This window comes from Rhamphochromis longiceps, linkage group LG19, assembly GCF_057381845.1.
Source record: "Rhamphochromis longiceps isolate RC_006_pf linkage group LG19, R_longiceps_female_GT1.1, whole genome shotgun sequence".
Taxonomy (NCBI): domain Eukaryota; kingdom Metazoa; phylum Chordata; class Actinopteri; order Cichliformes; family Cichlidae; genus Rhamphochromis; species Rhamphochromis longiceps.
The window spans coordinates 16,689,169-16,702,721 of record NC_140575.1 but is presented as its reverse complement, the minus strand read 5'-3'; the positions used below and the strand labels follow the sequence as shown (position 1 = coordinate 16,702,721).

Below are 13,553 nucleotides of genomic sequence, written 5' to 3'. Positions count from 1 at the left end.
AGCATTAAAGAAAGTAAATATCCAACTTAGTTTTATGTTATTCTGTTGGACTGCTTAAACTGGCACAAGGGAGAACCAGGTCAAGTCATGTCTTTCCTCTGATAACATTGTTATGCAGATACTCTGTCCATTTCTTCTTTCTGTGTTACTTTCTTCACTGAGATGAGGCCCTGTCTAATCTTTTACTGAAAGTACAGGGGTTTTTTTTAATCTTCATGTAGGTCACGTAGATCCAGACACAAGTATACATAATATGAACAAACACCAGAGAAAGAATTGAGGACACCAGAAGAATCAACTTGGCTTGCAGGGACATTTCCAGGAGACTGGAAATATTCAAAATAGTCTCTATTTTGAATTTTTCATTTCCATTTTTAATTTTTCATTTCTCCAACTGTGTTTTATAGAGCAGAACCTAAAATAACTCATTGTTAATGTGAAACCTAAGAAAAAACCAACTCTGGACAAGCAGACTAAATTCTAAATTTTTTAAAATACAGCTTATAATCTTTGATAAAGATTCTGCTGGGAAATATGATTGTTTTCTTGCTGCTATCCTGAGAAAAATGACCACTTACCTTTTTCCCCCCTAAACTCTGAATTTGTGTTTCAGGTAATTCATTGACTTTGTACCAACATACAGTGGGGCAAAAAAGTATTTAGTCAGCCACCGATTGTGCAAGTTCCCCCACCTAAAATGATGACAGAGGTCAGTAATTTGCACCAGAGGTACACTTCAACTGTGAGAGACAGAATGTGAAAAAAAAAATCCATGAATCCACATGGTAGGATTTGTAAAGAATTTATTCGTAAATCAGGGTGGAAAATAAGTATTTGGTCAATAACAAAAATACAACTCAATACTTTGTAACATAACCTTTGTTGGCAATAACAGAGGTCAAACGTTTACTATAGGTCTTTACCAGGTTTGCACACACAGTAGCTGGTATTTTGGCCCATTCCTCCATGCAGATCTTCTCGAGAGCAGTGATGTTTTGGGGCTGTCGCCGAGCAACACGGACTTTCAACTCCCGCCACAGATTTTCTATGGGGTTGAGGTCTGGAGACTGGCGAGGCCACTCCAGGACTTTCAAATGCTTCTTACGGAGCCACTCCTTTGTTGCCCGGGCGGTGTGTTTTGGATCATTGTCATGTTGGAAGACCCAGCCTCGTTTCATATTCAAAGTTCTCACTGATGGAAGGAGGTTTTGGCTCAAAATCTCACGATACATGGCCCCATTCATTCTGTCCTTAACACGGATCAGTCGTCCTGTCCCCTTGGCAGAAAAACAGCCCCATAGCATGATGTTTCCACCCCCATGCTTCACAGTAGGTATGGTGTTCTTGGGATGCAACTCAGTATTCTTCTTCCTCCAAACACGACCAGTTGAGTTTATACCAAAAAGTTCTACTTTGGTTTCATCTGACCACATGACATTCTCCCAATCCTCTGCTGTATCATCCATGTGCTCTCTGGCAAACTTCAGACGGGCCTGGACATGCACTGGCTTCAGCAGCGGAACACGTCTGGCACTGCGGGATTTGATTCCCTGCCGTTGTAGTGTGTTACTGATGGTGACCTTTGTTACTTTGGTCCCAGCTCTCTGCAGGTCATTCACCAGGTCCCCCCGTGTGGTTCTGGGATCTTTGCTCACCGTTCTCATGATCATTTTGACCCCACGGGATGAGATCTTGCGTGGAGCCCCAGATCGAGGGAGATTATCAGTGGTCTTGTATGTCTTCCATTTTCTGATGATTGCTCCCACAGTTGATTTTTTCACACCAAGCTGCTTGCCTATTGTAGATTCACTCTTCCCAGTCTGGTGCAGGTCTACAATACTTTTCCTGGTGTCCTTCGAAAGCTCTTTGGTCTTGGCCATGGCGGAGTTTGGAGTCTGACTGTTTGAGGCTGTGGACAGGTGTCTTTTATACAGATGATGAGTTCAAACAGGTGCCATTCATACAGGTAACGAGTGGGGGACAGAAAAGCTTCTTACAGAAGACGTTACAGGTCTGTGAGAGCCAGAGATTTTCCTTGTTTGAGGTGACCAAATACTTATTTTCCACCCTAATTTACAAATAAATTCTTTACAAATCCTACCATGTGGATTTATGGATTTTTTTTTCACATTCTGTCTCTCACAGTTGAAGTGTACCTCTGGTGCAAATTACTGACCTCTGTCATCATTTTAAGTGGGGGAACTTGCACAATCGGTGGCTGACTAAATACTTTTTTGCCCCGCTGTATACCCCTACAATGCTTAAATCAGTGTTTAAAGTGTCTGAGGTGACTAAAGAGGTACACGAGTTGGCATTGTTAGGATTGTTGTAATTGCAGTTCCAGCTTGTCCTGACTGCATGAAACTTGGTGCTTGGTGTTGCTTGGGGAGCATTTCCCCCCACGGTTTGGCAAAGTATTAAAAAAGTAAATATTCAATGAGGCTTTGTTTTGTCATGAGAGACTGCTTTGTTAATATGTGTAATCAAGGTTTAGCCAAACTTTACAACCATGTCATGTCATGACATTTTATTTCATGTCATATCTTTTTTTTGTACAGGTGAATCTTCCTCGGGCGGTGCTGATAGCCATTTCTCTTGTGACTACTTTGTACCTGCTGGTGAATGTGAGCTATCTGGCAGTAATGACGCCTAAAGAGCTCGTGTCCTCAAGCGCGGTAGCAGTTACCTGGGGGTAAGACAACACCTGTTCTCAACCTGATAAGATCTTTTTTTTTTTTTTTTTATTACTTCTCCCATAGAACAGGAAGCAAACCTGAAGAAATCCTCTTCTCTGTACAATCATTTGATATGTGCATTAAAATTACTGATGGTCAAACAAATGGGGCTTTTGTAAGTTGAAAATACAAACTGTATTTAAAGATGGATGTTGCAATCCTGTCTCCATTTTGAATCCTCTGTATTAGCATTTTAGCTCCCTGCCATGTTGATACCAGAGATTAAATCATCCAGTGGGATTAATAGGTGATTAATAGGCAATTTAAATCTGCCCACTGTGCAAGTAATTATGAAACTTATCTTACACAGTTGATGTGATTTCTCGCAAGACTCATCAATCCACTGTAAGGAAAATTACTTAAGAGTCGCCTCCAAACACTTCAAACATAGAAGGAATGGCAGCAAAGAGCATCACTACAGTTAGGTGCTCACTTCTGGTGTCACACAAATACCAAGAGATAGTGGACCCCTTCTCTTCACCGTCTCTATGTTCCTCCTTGGTCAGATCATCCACCGCCATGGTCTCTGCTTCCATTCCTATGCTGATGATACACAACTTTATCTCTGTACTAAACCCTCTACCCTGCTCCCCCACGATCACTTCTCAACCGTCTGCATGAAATAGAAATATGGATGTCAATTAACCTACTCAAGCTCAACAGTAATAACGCAGAGGTCTTGGTTGAGGCCCCTAAAGCCCTACTCCAGAAGACTGGCCATCTACTTATTGATATAGACCAGGGGTAGGCAACTGCAGGCCTCGCGTGCCAGTTTCCTGCAGGTTTTAAATTTGTCCTTGACCCAGCACAACTGATTTAAATGGCTACATTACCTCCTAAACATGTCTTGAAGTTCTCCAGAGGCCTGGTAATCAACTAATCATTTGATTCAGGTGTGCTGACCCAGGGTGAGATCTAAAACCTGCAGGACACAGGCACGCGAGGCCTGGAGTTGCCTACCCCTGATATAGATGGTTTCCTCATCTGGCCTTCCTTCAACGTTTGCAATCTGGGTGTCATTTTGGAACTCTCTCCCATATGAACTTCTCAACAACCCGTCACTGGAGTCCTTCAAGAAACTTCTCAAAATTCACCTCTTCAATAAAACCTTCGATCTCTAAGCCTTTTTTATTTATTCTGTTTTGTAAAGCGTCCTTGGGTTTCTTGAAAGGCGCTTTACAAGTCTAATGTATTATCATCATTATTATTATTATTATTGTTATATAGGCAGAAGGGGCCTCAGAACAGATGTTTGTAGTGTTAAACCTGGTCACACCAGCAAAGGCCCCATTCAACACCTTTCAAGACAAATATTACATTGAGGTGACATCACATCCTGTCCAAAAGGTTTATTCCTAAATATGTCCACAGAAGATGTTTTTGATTTAATTTGTTAAATTACTGAAATGTATATAGAAAAGGGTTGATTGATATGCACTACAAGATTTTTTATAATACAAACGGTTTTCATGCAGGAATAAGGTGCTGGGCAGCTGGGGCTGGGTCATGTCTGTGGCCGCAGCCTTGTCAGCTTTCGGTTCTCTAAACGGGACGTTCTTCAGCGGCGGCCGTGTGTGCTTTGTTGCTGCCCGGGAAGGACACATGGTAACAGTCTCTCTGTCTTATAAGAACACACACACCTGTTTAAAATAAAGCTACGTACAGATTTTTACACAGACCAGTGCTGGTTTTGCAGCCAGATATTCTGTCCATGGCCCACGTCCACAGACTGACTCCATCTCCGGCGCTGATCTTCACCACAATAATCTCTCTGGTGGTGCTGATTCCTGGAGACTTTCAGAGTATCGTCAACTACTTCAGGTGAAGGCTGACTCTGTTTCTGCTCCATTTCTACTTTGTTTGGGTTTTTTTTTTTTTTTAGCACACATTGCTTTTTTTGTTTGTCTTTAATTTCTCTTCCTCTGCCGTTTTCAGTTTTAGTGCCTGGTTTTTCTATGCCATTGTCCTGTCTGGGCTCATCTATCTCAAAATCAAGAAGAAGGACCTCCCAAGGTCGTACAAGGTTAGTGTCATCATTGTTTTCACATTACATGACAATAACATCTTGTCCTCACGCCTGGTTATTCCTCTCCCCACAGGTTCCCATTGTAATTCCTATACTGGTCCTCATTGCAGCGATATTCCTCGTGCTGGCACCCATCATAGACAATCCTCAGATTGAGTACCTCTACGTGGCTTTATTTATCTCAAGTGGCATTGTACTCTACATACCCTTCATCCATTACAAGCTCTGCCCAAGAGTGCTGGACAAGTTAACAGTGTTCTTGCAGCTCTTCTTAGAGGTCGCCCCTGCAGACAAAAACCTGTAATTTCTACTGAACACACATGGATAACATGCAGATAACTGAAAGCTACCAATAAAATAAGCCTTTTTCCATGAATTATCCTTGCATGTTAAATTACATCTGATAATGCAGTGTTGCTGTTTTATTTAAAGGTGCATTTAAAGTGTTTTACTTGCATTTTTAAATTGATGTTATTGTAAATTCACAACTTTCATTTAAGCTCATTGTAAAAGATCGTTTGCAAGATGTTTAAGTTCAAAATTCATTAAGATTTACAGGGGGACACAAATCCATATTTGTCATTGAAAAACATTGATTATCTTTTTTTAATACAATAAACACTAAAACACGCTATAATTCAGCATTGCAGGGGACCTTACAGCTCTGCCATTTACTGCATGTCAGTCATACCTTGCTGTCACTTTATAATCAACAAAAAAATAAAGTATTTCAAACATATCAGCGAACTTAGTGCTCCTGACATTTCCTGATTTCTTGCAATATTCAGATTCTGTTTGTATTCGTCTGTACTCGCTACAAGTTTGCGTGAATAAGCATCACAAAAGCATCTGAATGGAGCAGATCTTCATGAAGTAGATGTGCTTTTTGGGTCTGAGAACACTCGTACAGATGTGTGAATTAAAAAGAAAATAAAAAGTTTATTAAATATTTTTCACCAAATTGCTAAAACAAGACATTGTCAATTTATAGTGCAACTTTCACGAGACAGGACATAAATCAGGGGAAAGCAAGGAAAAGAGCGTGTATGAATATGCTGTTTATTCATATTTAGACCACTTTTGGATTGGCGTTCAGAGAAGTTTGGCAGTTTGTGTAAAAGCCACATTCTCAAAATTAAGACTGGAAATTTTCTTCAGCTCTAATTTTCAGATACTTAATAAATTTCATGTTGACAGTTTGGAAAAATCACTTTCTTCCTCAAAGCTTAAATTATTTAATACCATTAAGATCCAAAAAAAAAAAAGCTTTTCCAAACAAAACAAAATTTAAAGTCTTTTTTACGCGTTCTTTATGTGTGTGAAAGTCTTTTAATGACAATCTGACTGATCCATCACTCTACTCCAGTTTTCTTCTCTGTGCCATTAGCAGCAGTTGACCTGTTTTCGCCACTCTGCTCGCCTGTCTCGCCTTTGCCCCCCAGTGGTGACTGGTGGTACAGCTTGTAAAGCCTCTCTGCATACTGGTCTGCATCCTCCACCCCCTCACAGCACCTTATCCAGGACTGAGGGACGGTCTCGATGCCGTAGTGGGCCCCCGCGATGGCCCCAGCCATGCAGGCTATGGTATCAGTGTCCCCTCCCAGCGCCAGGCTGTACGCTATCGTCCTCTCCACGCCGCCGTAGCTCTCTGGGAGACATTCCCGGGGTTGCAGGCAGTGGAGCACACAGAAAATTGCAGTGGGGACGGAGTGAAGAGCTGCAATGCCATTACCTGGTAAAAGTCACAAAGAGAGGGGCGTGTTTTTGTGGTGGCAGTCAAGAGAAACAGGAAATGTCATGTAAAAAAGGAAGTGGATCGGGGCCTTATTGCACATGTGGCTTGCTCCCTAACCCCCATTAATACTTCCTCATATACTAAAAGATAAATAAGATGGGGAAATTTACTTAGAATAAATCAGGAGAAATATATCTAAAATTTTAAAAATATATAGTAATGGTGGTTTTTTTTTTTATCATGTTCTTTGACTTTACAGTGTTTATTTGATGATGGCTTATTCAACCAAGTTGGTAATAACCCCTCTGTATTAAATTTTGCTCCCCCTCTGATATTCAGCTCCCAACGCAGTCTCACTGTGGGCGTGGCAGATGGCAGTAATAGTCAGAGTGGTGGTTTTGAATGACTGATTCTGTAACAGGGGCACGGTGGTATGAACAAAACTGGGCAGGCTTCATGAATCTAAATGTAATTTTGCATGTACACTTCCTAAAAAAACCCAGATCCAGATTCAGATTGACTCTTAAAGTCACCTCTAATTTTAGATCAAACCCAAAATCTGTCAATAAACCTTTCTTATGGAATTCTTTAAATAAACATTTCCGTAATCCTGAAAACAAACAAACTCGATCACATACCCCTCCTCATCAGCGATAAATAATCATACTGACCCAGTTCAGAGATGACTTCCTCTATGCTAACTTTGCTCCTGTCCATCAGGTCTCTGATTCGGTGGAGACGTTCACAGAATGGCTTCTCTGCTTCTTTTAAACTGCAAAAGCATACATTAAAAATATATACATCTCACACAGCATGAAAAGGGATGTTTCAACCTTTAAAAACACATTTTGAAAGACATAAATCCCTCCTACGGTTGTTTTTTCTGACTCAGAATTAGCCTTTTGATGTGAAAGTTTAATTTAAAAAGTAATTGAGTCTGAGTTACCTTGTATGACAAAGACTTGTAAGATAAATGTCTATTATGCTTCAGGGAATAAAACCTCAAATAAAAAACATAAGTTACAGAAAAACTACAATGTTTTCCTTTGGAGGAAAAACCCTGTTTGCTTTCGCTGCCTCTGACCAGTCTACTCACATTCTTGCATCATTACGTGCAGTCTCATCACCTTCCACTTCCTCCATCTCTTTAATTAGCCTGCTGATGAACTGGTGAGGCAAGTCCAGTGCCCCCTGCAGAGACAGGTGCACAGCTAACGCTTGCAGCACCGCCCCATTATAACCCAGCGAGCAGGAGTGCGTCAGCATGGCGCCCAGATGGGCAAACTGCAGAGAAAAAGAGCAAATTTAAAGATGTTGTTTCTATCCGATCCATTGGAGAGAGAAAACTCAACATTCAAAAGACCCCTGCTCACCCTTTTAACATCAGACAAGTCCGGAAAGGCCAGGGCAAAGGGAGCTGCTCTCATGGCCCCTCCATTTCCAAAGGAGCCCCGACCGTTAAACTGGTCCCTCGCTGGCTGATACACGTCATTTAACTGGGGGGATGAGAGCTTCTTCAACACCTGGATCACTCCAGCACCATAACCACGATGTGGGGATGCACTGTACTCCTTTGCAAACCTAAAAATGGTGAGTCACCGAGGTAGGAACCATCATCAGCTTACCCAAAGAGCCTTTGGATCCATATTTAACTCCTTAAATCCTTTTCCTTATTTTCTATCATATATACACACTGCTCCAAATGTGGAGCCTCACATTAAACATGTGCAAAGTTTCCAAAAATTAATTTGTTGCAATACAAATAACGCCTGTGAGACTATTTTTCTACTCTTGGCTGTGTACACAGAAGACCCACCCTTCTGCTGTTTAAACCTTTTGTTTACAACAGGGGTAGGGAACTCCAGGCCTCGAGAGCCGGTGTCCTACAGGTTTTAGATGCATCCTTGATCCAACACAGCTGATTTAAATAGCTAAATTACCTCCTCAACATTTCTCAAAGTTCTCCAGAGGCCTGGTAATCAACTAATCATTGGATTCAGGTGTGTTGACCCAGGGTGAGATCTAAAACCTGCAGGATACCAGGTGTCGAGGCCTGGCGTTGCCTACCCCTGGTTTACAAGGAACAACCAATCAGAGGAAAGTTGGCTTAATGCAGGAGAAGGAAGGAAGAAGATGATGGTGAAGTGATTTTAGGCTTATTTTAGATAAAGATGATGATGATTCCTCTACCTGCGAGCCATGTCGTGCTCATCAAAGCCAGTCCTGGTGAGTAGAGACTGAGCCACACAGCGTGCCATGGCTGTGTCATCACTGTATTCAAGGATACCTAAAACACAAAAACATAAATACACACATTTTAACAAATAATAACAGTAATTCCGCACTGGAAATAAATAGCTAACACCAATTTAATCATCCTGAAATTGTAATCACTTTATCGCCTAATCTAGTGGACTGGCTGGAATCCTTAGCCAACAAAGACACCAATATAATTTGCGGATAATAAAATGAACATATCTACAGATGGTGATTGTTTACACAGGAAAAATTAATAGTTTAATTTACTCATTTACCCTGTTACTCATATAAGATTTAAATGAACTATAACCAAGCATATTTATAGAAATACAGTGTGGATGTATTTTTGCTACTTTCTCAAAGAATCCTGACTACAACAAAAAAACTGAGGAGAATACCTTAATGCAAAACATGGTCTCATCTCACTTCCTTCCCTAAAGAGACAATCAACAGCCTAAACAGGAATCACAAGGCCCAATCAGTGGGGCTTTACACAGCATTTGTTCTGAGATCTGATGAGATGAGCAGAGACGTCGATGGACTCAGCACTCTTCGCTGAGCCCGTTAATCAAGTAGTAAAGATTTTTGTGCCTGTAAACAGATGATGAGAAAAAGTAATAGCCCCAGTTTCTGCAGGATAAATAATCCAGTGGACATCATGATCCTGATTATCTAATATTACTGGATCATAATTATAGATTCATTAATGTGTATATCACTTGTTGCTGGAAATATAGATTATTTAATTACTTAAAGTCATGTCTGCCAACATTAAGGCCTTTTTCTGAAGGGAGCTGGGGTATTTAAAGTGTTCTTTTCCAATCTAACCGCAGCATATTCATCTGAATGTTACACGGTATAACATGTTATAACAAGTTTTTTTTTTAAGTAACTATTTAGCCGCCGAGCCGCTACCCCCATGGCCTACTCTGGTTGACCCGCCCCATCGAAATGCACCAAAGAGACATGGATGAAACAAATCCAGGATGATTTGAAGGCCCTTCGACTTGACCTCGAGCAGGCAAGAACCATCGCCTTAGATCGAAAAGCGTGGAAGATAATCGTTGGTCAAGCAAGAGAACCTGCGGCACCTACATACAGCAGCATTCTGGTTGCGCGGCAGACCACCGCCACTGGTCGCCCGCTAAGGACAAGAAGATTTAGCCGGCACAATTTACACCCTGTAATTTTTTTTTATTATTATTTTTGTAGTTTGTTTGTTCCCAGCTCATCCCAGCCAGTCCAGATCTGATTTTTGTGAAAATTGTTATAATTAAGCTATGCATTATTGGTTTCAGAAGCTTGAGGAATATCTCAAAGTCTCATTCTTCACCTTATCTTCACAGTAATGACAGATGAAATGGTGAAGCAGCAGATAGGATAGCAAGCTAATTCAATTGACAGTTAACCACCTATCTGTCTGCACAAAGATTAGGTTCCATGTCTAAAAAGAGACACCTTAACCCATTCTTAACCCTGCACTCTATTTAACAGCCACCAGGGGCAATACCTGGAGTTTCCAAAAGACTTCTTATTCTATAGAAGGTTGCGGGAAATGGCTCTTGCTTCTGGTGGTACCTTATGCATATTTTACGGTATTGGGTATGCGAGTTTCCATACAGATTTCTACATGGACAGCTTCCCCAAACATGCCCTCATGCAGTCCTCCAAAATTCCAACTGCACATTGGTAGACACAGATGACCTATTTATCAGTTGAATGCTGATTGGTTGACAAGTTAGCCAGAATAGGTTGGATTTATTTTATGAACCATAATCATACAGGAAACATGGTAAAACAATGTAAGAGCAAATGTGTCTTATAGAGCAACTTTCATTTCGGGGGGCTAGTGCCTCCCCATCCCCCCCTTGGAGAGACCCCTGCCGGTTTCAGACGTGATCTTTTTTTCCCTTTCTTTCTTTCTTTAGTAGTTTCAAACCATTTTGATCCCTTTAAGCTACTCTGCATGCCAGCTTTGCTTCACGGTGCAGTGGGCTTGTTATGAAACCACCTCCTCCTCTCACTGACTTGTTCCTTTAGTTTCGTCGTCCAGGCTGCTGAGGTGCTGCAGCACACTCTCCATGGGAACCTCCTCCGCCCCTTCAAACTCTCCTCCGATACAGTCTCCTAGCACACCCGCGACCAGCGCTCCCCTGAAGCGGGACAAAGACGCGGGACCTCCCGCGGCTGCCGCCGCTCTCACCGCCGTGACTGCCATTCATCCGACGGGGAAAATGACTTAAGCCTGCTCGTTTCTCCGCTGACCCTACTCCCAGACAGCTGGCGAGCGGATCCAAAGCAATCCACAACAACAACAAACGTCGACCTGAAGCTCTCTCTGCACGGCTTCCGGAAAACGTTCAGATCACCATTTGACCCCCGGTGAAAGTTCGCACATAGAAGTGCAGCCAAGCAGAGAAGACCTCCATTAAACGACAGCATTGAGCCTGATCTAGTTCACATATTTCTATGCAATGTATACCGAAACTGCTATAATAAATGCGCATGAACTTTATACAATATTTTTCTTAATCGGCATCAGGTTTATTGACCAAGCATGTGTTCACAAAGAATTGGTCCGTGTCTTTTTGCTCGCAATTTACTTCACAGAAGAGACACCTGACACTACCGACAACAGCCACGTGAGCGAGACATTAACAATAGTAGAACTGGCCTTTTAAAAATACAGAAATTAACAACAGTGAAAATCATAATCAAATCAAAATTTTAAATAAAACTTCTAGATACTTATTGGGGCTTACCAGGACATAAAAGCTAGATCTAATTATTAAAATGCTTTCAAAGTTTACAGGCTTTGCCATGAGTTATAGCTACAGAAAACAACATTTTCTCTGCTCACTTTTCTTTTTCATTTAATTTATTACAGTTATTTTATTTATTAGTTTTCCTGATAAATACCGCTTTAAAAATGCATTTGTATAATAAGATTGCATCAGTAGGCTCAGGCAACATACTGAACAGCACAGGAGCACCACTGAGAATTGTCTAATCACCTTTTCCCTTCACCTACTACACCTCAGACTCAAGGTACAGATCAGACTTGTGCCACCTACAGAGATTTCTGGACAGCTCTGCTGTTGTTGGCTGTATCACTGATGGAGGTTCAAATCTAGAAGTACACATAGACAAAACGATTAGGAAAGTTCTGGTTTAATTCTGAGAGTGGTACCTGAGATGCATAGCTGGACTGGCCATCGGGCATACCGGGCATTTGCCCGGTGGGCCGCTGGAGATTTTTTGGATTTTTTTTTTTTTTTAGGAAGGGTATATATAATGAAAGGTGTTGGATTGGCCAATTGGTCATGATCGACTCTGGGCTGGACCAATTACAGCCGAGGAGGCCGGATGCACCCTCTCCCTTGTTTAGCAATCACGTGATTTTCGCGCATTGCATGCCGGGAACTCGTGGCAAAACAATCCAAGTACCGCATCAAATGCAAGCATTTGCATCACCGCAAAACGTTCATTCTCCGGTTCCAATGCCTTCTTGTTTTTTCTTTGACGCACAAAAAGGAATGTACAAAAACAAAAGGAGAACAATGCCGGTCCGTACAAAGACAGACTCGACGAAAGGACAAAGAAAAGATTCGAGGAAAAAATCAAAGGAGTGAAAGGGTTAGACCCTTACGAGCACACAGAGTGGACAAAAGACGTTAGCGTGCTGCCCAACTTTCACCACGCTCATATTTATAATTATACGGTTCTTGGAGTGAGTGCATGCACTCATGAAGTTTAGTAACTTCAGGTCACTGCAACAAGCCCAGGTACAGTTTACTGACGGATGGGTACAGGACCTTGAAATGCACCGTGTAGAACGAAAGACCATCGTACGAACAAAGGTAAGTTTACCAGTCTCACAAATCGTCTCATAGATACACATTCGTTAACCGTTTATTAGCATAACCTTTGAGCTCAACGGTAATTAATTAGTAGTGGAAATAATTTCTGGTAGCATTACAGAAATGTAGCAGTGACAATAATATTGTATGTTGTAATCGTACTGGACAGTGATACAAAACAACTGTTTTATCCTGTGAATAAAAGTCAATGTACCATGGTAATAACAGAAGCGAAACGCAATATTGTGTCAGGACAATTCACTATTTATGCACAATAAACACAATAAACAAAGGAGCATAGCGCAACAATTTCTGTTCAGACTTGCTTGTAACCTATATCACCAATTATGTTAAGAAAAATGACGTATTAACTACTACAAAACTCTGACCTTTGTGGGAATGCTTGGAGCAGACTAACATGTGAGCTGGAGTGTTCTGAGACGTTATATTTGGTATATCCAGACCATCCGTCGGCTCTTACTTCGGAAACATGGCTTAAAATTTTTATCTTCAACGACTTAATCCGATAAAAAAAAAACGATCTCTTTACCCGTCGGCTTCCCGTGGCTGTCATGCGACCGGCTATTGCAGTTAATAATACAACAGCTTCTTGCTGTTGTATTGGAACTTGTGGTTCCCAAAGGATTCTGGGAACCACAAGTTCCCAGAATCCTTTGCGGTTTTACCCCTGAATGACGTCACATTTTCAATCTTTATCCTGGTGGGCCGGTCCGATTTTTTGTCCCAGTCCAGCCTTGCTGAGATGGTAGAGGTGTCTGAGCGGAGGATGCTGAAGAATCTCCTCAGCATCACGAACAATTCACTCTAGCCCATGAGATCTTTTCTACTTGTGGCTATTAGACTGTACAACTCCACATCCACACTTTAAAATATCACACTCCTACACAATCTCAGCTGTTCTTTACCAGATGGAAGGA

General features: G+C 41.5%; 2 protein-coding genes across 8 annotated transcripts in view; one reads left to right on the top strand and one right to left on the bottom strand.

The window, feature by feature from the left end:
- LOC146646479 (b(0,+)-type amino acid transporter 1-like) overlaps positions 1–5,691 on the top strand; it is a 32,522-nt gene extending 26,831 nt beyond the window's left edge. For all 6 annotated transcript variants that reach the window (XM_085390843.1, XM_085390842.1, XM_085390846.1 and 3 more), the window contains 5 exons: positions 2,559–2,692; positions 4,211–4,340; positions 4,432–4,556; positions 4,671–4,758; positions 4,835–5,691. In XM_085390843.1, the coding sequence (XP_085246969.1) occupies positions 2,559–2,692; positions 4,211–4,340; positions 4,432–4,556; positions 4,671–4,758; positions 4,835–5,065 (708 nt within the window). In that variant the 3' untranslated portion in view covers positions 5,066–5,691. The remainder of the gene's footprint in view (positions 1–2,558; positions 2,693–4,210; positions 4,341–4,431; positions 4,557–4,670; positions 4,759–4,834) is intronic.
- A 267-nt stretch (positions 5,692–5,958) lies between these two features.
- Positions 5,959–13,189, bottom strand: adprs (ADP-ribosylserine hydrolase). 2 transcript variants are annotated; one of them, XM_085390849.1, is made up of 6 exons: positions 13,005–13,189; positions 8,687–8,783; positions 7,870–8,077; positions 7,593–7,780; positions 7,168–7,268; positions 5,959–6,493 (listed from the first exon to the last, which is right to left on the bottom strand). In XM_085390849.1, exons 1-6 carry the CDS (start codon positions 13,033–13,035, stop codon positions 6,114–6,116), a joined length of 1,005 nt encoding a protein of 334 aa, XP_085246975.1. In that variant the 5' UTR covers positions 13,036–13,189; the 3' UTR covers positions 5,959–6,113. The 2 variants fall into 2 exon arrangements, with proteins under 2 accessions (XP_085246975.1, XP_085246974.1); XM_085390848.1 differs by lacking the exon at positions 13,005–13,189 and adding an exon at positions 10,784–11,144.
- Between the last annotated feature and the right edge of the window lie 364 nt (positions 13,190–13,553).